General features: G+C 39.7%; 1 protein-coding gene across 1 annotated transcript; it reads left to right on the top strand.

Moving 5' to 3' along the window:
- Positions 1–652: 652 nt before the first annotated feature.
- LOC142168055 (uncharacterized) lies at positions 653–1,741 on the top strand. The gene has a single exon (XM_075228712.1). The coding sequence runs from the start codon at positions 653–655 to the stop codon at positions 1,739–1,741; it is 1,089 nt and encodes a 362-aa protein (XP_075084813.1).
- Positions 1,742–8,246: the final 6,505 nt, after the last annotated feature.

The following is an 8,246-nucleotide window of genomic DNA, read 5'->3' as shown; positions in this document are numbered from 1 at the left end:
ATCAAAGTGTTAATGGGAAGGCATTAATATCAAACACTAATGCTACTAAGAACAATGAAAAAAATCTGGAAAACAAAGGAGAAGGTGAAGCCAAGGGGCAGTAAAATTCAAGCCCTAAACATGCAGCTACAGTAAGCCCTAATGAAGCATCAGTAAACCCTAAAGGAGCTGAGGTTCAGGAGATTGATCCAGGAGGAATAAGGGAAGTTGCTGAGCACATAGAAGATGTTAATGATGCTAGATTAGAAGCTGCTCTAATTTACAGCCTTCAACAACCAAAAGCTAGAGAAGATATGCCATACAAAATAGGTAACACTATTACATTGGCAAACATTCAGTTAAAGCAGCAGAAGGTTAAGGAGGGACAAATGATCATCTCAATGATACCTAAACCTATAAAAAATAGTATGTTGCCTGCAGTGGGGAACAGGGGTGAAGAAGATAGAATTGATGGAGCATGAAAGGATCTTGATGAGGAATCTATTGCCTAGAATTTTTTGCATATAGCTCGACAAGGTGATCTGTCTCCAAGACATATTGATAAGGTCAAATTTGTAGCTAAAGGAAGAAAGAAACCAGTTAAGGATACCTCCAGTGTTCCATCAACGAGGGTGCAAACGAGAAGAACCCTAACTAAATCAAATAATTTATAATGGATGAAATTATGTGGAATGCTAGGTCAGTGAATACTAAACAAGCCTTTGAGAGACCTGTTACAATGCATAGACAATATCATTTTGAGTTTATAGGTTTTATGGAACCAATGCAACAAGCTCGAAAGTTGGAAAGATATAGAATGAAGATAGGTTTTGCACAAGCAATTGCAAATGTATCAAATAAGATATGGGCATTCATCGATGAAGTTTTTGAAGTCACTATATTATATGATATGGTGCAACAGCTAACTTTGAGGTTATTTCACACTGAAACTCATGTGGAGCTCATTCTTACAATGGTGTATGCAAAGTGTGATGCCATTGAGAGGATAGAATTGTGGGATTCATTGTATGCGATGGCTAGAGATATGACTGTCCCATGTCTTGTTGGTGGTGATTTTAACGTAATATGGGATGAGGAGGAAACATTTGGTGGCTTACCAGTGTCCTTAGATGAGGTTGATGACTTCAGGCATTGTATTAACACTTGCAATTTAACTGATCTTGGCTTCAAGGGTAGCATTTACACATGGTGGAATGGACGTGCAGAAGAAGACTGTATCTTTAAAAGACTTGATCGTTGTGTTGCTAACATGGAATACCAACAAACATTCCCAGGATTGGAGGTTACTCACTTATCTAAGATTGGTTCTGATCATAGTCCAATGTTGTTAAAATGTAATATTGATGCTGCTCCAGTGAAGAAATCATTCAGATTTCTTAATTTTTGGGTTAAACATGAATCATTTAAAGATGTGGTGCGTGAAAATTGGCATGCTGATTTTAGTGCCAATCCTTTTATCCTCTTCAATTACAAGCTGAAGAAGTTGAAGAAGAAATTGCCAACTTGGAGTAAAGCTACCTATGGAGATATATTTCAAAAGATAGCAAGTCTTGAGAAAGTTGTTATGGTACATAAAGCCCAATTTGAAGAACACCCTACACAACTGAATCGAGAAAGGCTAAGAAAAGTACATGCAGAATTGATTAGATACCTTGCTTTGGAGGAGGAATTTTGGAAACAAAAATCAGGAATGCAATGGTTTAAGGATAGTGATAGGAACACCAAGTTCTTTCACGCATAAGTCAATGGTAGAATGAAGAGATTGCAGCTCAAGAGGATTCAAAACAGGCTTGGTAGTTGGATAGAAGATGAGGAGGAGATGGCTGAGGAAGCTGTTCATTTTTTCAAATCAGTTCAGTGAAACAGTTGTTCCTACTGCATTTGGAATAATTGATCATGTGCCTACGGTGGTGAATATGGAGCAAAACTTAGATTTGATCAGACAGCCCACAAAAGAAGAGGTCAAACAAGTTGTGTTTGGACTAAATGGAGAGACTGCAGTGGGGCCAGATGGTTTTACAAGCTGATTTTGTCATTATTGTTGGGACATAATTGGAGATGACATAGTTGATATGGTGAGATCTTTTCTTAATGGTCAGGAGCTGCCCAAATGTGTTACCCATACTAACCTGGTTCTACTACCAAAGAAGAAGAAGGTGACAACATTATCAGACATGAGGCCCATAAGCCTTAGCAACTTCACCAACAAAATCATCTCAAGGGTGATTCATGAGAGGTTAGTAGGGTTGCTTCCTAATATTATTTCTGAGGAACAGGCAGAGTTTGTGAAAGGGAGGAGCATAGTTGAGAATGTGCTTCTCACACAGGAAATTATTACTGACATAAGGTTATGGACAAAAGATGGACCTAATGTAGTAACGAAGCTTGACATGACTAAAGCTTATGATAGGCTTTCTTGGTTATTTTTGACTAAGGTGTTAAAGAAGATGGGATTTTGTGAGAGATTCATAGGGTTGGTGTATGGAATTGTGTCTAACAATTGGTATTCAATGCTCATCAATGGACAACCTCATGGTTTTTTCAAATCTACTAGAGGAGTAGAGCAAGGGGATCCAGTGTCACCTACTATATTCATTCTAGTTGCGGAGGCTTTGTCAAGAGGCTTAAATTCTTTGCATTTGAACCTATATTTTTGTGGGTTTGGATTGCCTAAGTGGAGTCCTAAGATCAATCAATCACTTAGCATATGCGAATGACAGCATTATATTTTCCTCCTCATATGCTACTTCTTTGCATTTAGTGATGGAGGTATTGGGAGCATATGAAGTTGTATCAGGCTAGTTGGTAAACAAGAGTAAATCAGCTATCTACATGCACCATTCTACAAGTTTGGAGGTGATCACAAAGATGGAAAGAATTACTGGAATGAGAATGCTGGAGTTTCTATTCACTTACTTAGGATTCCCCATCTTTTATGCTAGGAGAAAGATGGATTACTATCAAAGATTGATGACTAAGATATTGGATAAATTACAAGCATGGAAGGGTAAATTGTTATCTATAGGTGGCAAAATAGTGTTGATCTCACACGTCCTTCAAAGCATGCCCATACATCTTATTTAAGTTGTTAATCTTTCTAACTATGTTATAAGCAAGTTGCATAAGATGTTTGCACAATTCTTTTGGAGCAGTTCTATTGGCGGTAGTAGTCGGCATTGGGCATCTTGGAATACCTTATGCATGCCATGTGAGGAGGGTGGAATTGGATTTAGATCCCTACATGATGTATCTAAAGCTCCATTTTGCAAATTGTAGTAGAATTTTCGAACAAAGCCAACTCTTTGGAGTTCATTTATGAGCCAGAAATATTGCAAGAGGCTTAATGCAGTGATTGTTCCATGAAGGAAAGTATCACATATATGGAGGAAAATGTTGGAATGCAGAGATTTAATTGAACATCAAATTACTTGGCATCCAAAGATGGGATCTTCTCTCTTTTGGTTTGATAACTGGACGGATTAGGAGCTTTATACTTCCTTGTTCCTCAAGACCTTGGGATAGATGAAACAATCCATAATGTATATGATGTGGTGGAGGAAGGTGCATAGAATGTTGATAGATTGCTGGAAATTCTGCCTGAGGAATATGCAGTTCATATTGTGGATAAGTTGAAGCCTTCTGCTATGCAAGAAGCCTTAGATGTGCCATATTGGATGCTGGAAACTCAAGGACAGTTTAGTGTTAAAACTGCCTGGGACTATTTGAAAAGGAGAGATGAACCAAGAATGGCATATAAGATGATATGGGTGAAAGGCTTACCTTTTAAAATCTCTTTCTTCATATGGAAGGTTTGGAAAGCAAAATTACATCTGGATGATTTCATGAGAAGACTGGGATACTTCATGCCCTTAAAATGTTGGTGACGTGCTCAATCTAAGGAAGAAACTTTGCAACATTTGTTCTTTAAGTCTGATATTGCTAAATGTGTGTGGAAGTACTTCCTATCGAGGGAAGGGATAGCTATGGAAGGAGTGAAAATGCACCAAGAAATCACTAAATGTTGGACTGCCCAGGTTTGTCATGGACTGAAACCTATTATGCAAGCTTTGCCTTCATGTATTGTTTGGGAATTATGGAAGAGAAGCAATAGTTTAATTAGGGAGACAGTTACAATTAGTAGAGTAATTGACCAAATTTCATCCACTGTACAAGCTCTTGTATATGTAAGAAAGCCAGGGTTACATAATATACCTCATAAGTGGCAGGATTTGATCACAATGATGGAAAACTATACTCTACGCTTGAAATACGAAAAAGTGATTTGGGAGTTTCCTATGGAAGGGTGGATCAAAATTAATACTGATGGAGCATCTAGAGGAAATCCTGGAAAGAGTGCTATAGGATTTTGTCGAAGGGATGAGTATGGAGAGATGTCATATATCCTGCAGGAAGGGAGATTGATGAGGCTTCAAATATAGAGGCAGAAACTTTGGCAATCCTGGAAGCATTGAGGTATAGTAGTTTGCATCAACATCATCAGGTTTGGCTCCAAACTGATTCAATGTTGCTTAAAAATATAGTAGAGGGTACATGGAAGCCACCTTGGTGTATTGTGGATCATGTGGAGGAGATTAAGAGGCTATTGGATGGGTGTAGTAATAAGGTGTCACGCATTAATAGTGAGGGGAACAAACTGGTTGATCATCTTGCTAACTATGCTTTTGATGTGGGCAGTTTTGAGTGCCATGGATTTTGGGAGTTGGATATACAAAGAAGAAGGATTGTTAATGTAGATAAAACACAATGTCCTTACCTGAGGGTGAAGGTGGCAAAGAATTGAGGAGGAAGGAGGAAAGTGCTAGTAGGGTGTTGGGGCCATCACTGGATCATCATATTCAAATCCTTAGGGAAGAGAATATGGTGATCATATTTTATACTAACCTTGTTTTCTTTTTTGCAGGAAATGTTATTGTACTCATGCCTTGCCGGTTACTACGAATTCTATTCTATGGGTGGTATTAGCACTAAGTGCTCATTCCCTTGAAGGAGGAGTGATGGAAAGCACAAGCATGGGAAGGAAAGACAACTGAAAAAGGCTAAGGATAGGCCATTCAAGGTACTAGTTTTGGCGAAGAATTCTTGGCAAAATGGATGCATTATGGAATAAAATCTCAGTGCATCACTCTAGTATAACATCTCATAAGCCACATCATGCAAAGGTCTCAACAAGATTCAAAGGGACATCACACAAAATTGGATGCAAATACAGTGTAGTTGAACACTGCTGAATAGTACACTCACTATGGCTCTTTTGGCGATACAGTTCGGGCACATTGGATACAAAATGGGATAAAAATGCAGGAGCTATTGGAATGAAATACTGGGGAACTGGAATGGAAACACACTACAAAGAATATTACAATCTCAAGAGAGGGTGTTTCATATCACCATATACGAGACAGTGGTCATTAGTGATAAAACTGCTCGTTCAACTCATGCAAAGGAAAAGGCAGGTATGTATTCAATTCCCAAGTGTTATGAGATCTTTGAATTAAAAGGAATATCAACTCTTCATTTCAAGGAGAATGCAAAGGAACAAAAAATCCCCTCCATCAGATTTATATGAAAGAATATTATATATATGGACGAACACACATATCATGGAACACTTTATGGAATAATGGGAAGAATGCTGGAGTAATCAATATGCACAAGTAATGGAATGCGCGTTGGAGGACAATTTTATGGCACTGGCTGGACTGGGAACGAGGAAAGGACAGGAACCAATGCACGCTAAGCTACTTTTTGACACTTCAAAATGTGAGATAACGAGACAGTCTACATCCAAAAGGCTAATTTTTATACATGGTTTATACGGTAGTTTGCACTTTTATATATTTTTTAGATCAAAATGTAATGATAGTTTTGGGTATCACGTACCCAAAACTTATAGGTGCTATGTAATTGACATGAATTATTGTCTTGCTCGTAGTAAGACACCATGATAAATTGTTTCTTTTTTTTGTTATTATATATAAAAACTAGCCCTAGGCACCTTGCGTAGTGAATTTTAAAATAATAATAATAATAGTTCAGAGCCAAAAAATTTACATTCAATCGCCTCTTTTAAGTGTAAAACACGCGCGTGCCAGCTGTAAAAAAAAATAATATGTCTTAGGTACACTCTGAAATGGTTGAGTGTGTAAGATAATTATCGGACATAATTCACGGGTATCTTATATATTTTTCCTTATTATTATTAGTGATACCATGTCGACAAAATGGAAATGAATATGATAATTACACGAATGATACTTTATTTGTGAACATCAATTAATTTTGTCCCTGGTCCAAGAGAGTTTGAATATGATGACATTCGCACATACATTTAGTGCTCAGTTCTTTTTTGTGTGCAGGCCACCCTGTACTTCATTAGTTTGTCTGTACCCCACGACGATTAACAAATTACAAAATAACACAATGCAAGGGACTCCAACGTGGTTGTCGTTTCTGCACTATGTCTGTTACGCGACGCCTTCTTGATGTTCCTTGGAAGAGTGACGTAAGGCTAACTAATCGATGTCAGTGTGTTTGTTGTCCTCCAACTGAGGTCCCCTCCGTAAGCGAGACTAGATTGTCAGTGTCATACGGGATAACCAATGTCGTGAGCAATTGAGCAGCGGAAATGAGCAATTGATGATGAAAGTTGATGATTTTATTGATGATGATGAAAGCTATTATAAAATGCTATGCGGTATCGGGGGGAGAGACACCAGTACAGAGAAATGATTGCTTGCTTGAATGTTTAAATACTTTGGTCCCCCTTAATAATGCTTAAAAAATTATAACTAAAGTTACATGAGTTGACATATGAAAGCTGTAAGAGAACACTGAAAGAAAATTATGTAAAACTATTCTATAATTACAATGAAAAGGACTTAGTCTTCTACACGATAGAAGCAAGTCTGATGGCAGCAACTTTGTCTTGAGCATCAGGGTCTACGCGCGTTGTGCTGCTGGTGCGCGCGACACTATTTGGATCTGCCTGCGGCTGGGCGTAGACGCTTGGCATTGGATCTATGCCTGCAGCGCTGTTGGCAACATGATGGTCTGTGTGCGCGACATTGTATGTGCGCGCGGCATTGTTAAAATTCGCCTGCCGCTGGGAGCTGGCAATGATTATCGGTGGGGAGACAGAGGCGCATGCACGCTTGTCACTTGGCGCTTCCGGGACCACGGGGCCGACCGTGGTGCTAGGCATTAGGAGGCTTGCCAGGACGCCACGGGGTGCATCCAATGGGTCATGGGTCGATGATGGAAAGCATGCCATGACATCTCCCTCACTTGAGTTAGCGACGTCCTCGGAGCCTTACCTGCAGAATGATGATTGGTCAGGCTCTTGTTGGCTGGGAGGTCTGTTCTCATCGGTCTGAGGCAGCTGACATGGAATACTGGATGGATTTTCCACCAGGCTGGTGTGTTCAACTGGTATGTGGATTTCTCTATGCGCCTTTCATTGGAAAAGAGTCTAATGTATCGTTGCAATAGGCGAGGGTCATGGGTCCTCTTTGAAAACAAGTTCTACCTCGGGGGTCTTACCATCACTTTGTCCCCTGCTTGATGTTGGGCAAAGCGAAGGTTTTGTTCGGCATACCTCGTTGCCCTGTCTTTGGCTTGGACAAGATAGCTCCGCAGTATCTCCAAAGTTTGCTCCCATTCTTTCGAGAAACTAGCAGCACGAGGCGATGATGGCATGTTTGGTGCATTAGCTGTTTGTGGGACTAGCGGTTGTTGTCCGGTAACAATTTCAAAAGCGCGTTTGTTTGTGCTGAAGCACTTTTGTGAATTGAAACACAGTTGAGCAGCATCCAGAAGCTTCACCCAATTTGTTTGTGACCCGGTTACAAATTGGCGGAGATATTCCTCCAGCATGTTGTTGAACCGGTCTATCTGGCCATTTGCTTGTTGATGGAAGTTTGAGTTATGACTCAATTTGGATCTGAGGAAACTGAAGAGATGGGTCCAAAATTTGCTAGTGAAGCATGAGTCACAGTCACTAATGATGTCTTTGGGCATTCCCCATTATTTGACAATATGAGAGAAGAAGAGTCTAGATGTATCTTCTGCCGATATGTTCTGTGGGGCTACTCTGAATGTAGCATACTTGGAAAATCGGTCTACTACCACCAAGATGGTTGCAAGATCACCGACCGTGGGTAATCCTATTAGGAAATTCAGGGAAATGCTTTCCCAAGGTCTCTGTGGGATAGGTAGCGGCTCCAAGA

This window comes from Nicotiana tabacum, chromosome 13, assembly GCF_000715075.1.
Source record: "Nicotiana tabacum cultivar K326 chromosome 13, ASM71507v2, whole genome shotgun sequence".
NCBI lineage: Eukaryota > Viridiplantae > Streptophyta > Magnoliopsida > Solanales > Solanaceae > Nicotiana > Nicotiana tabacum.
This window is presented reverse-complemented; position numbering and strand designations above follow the sequence as displayed.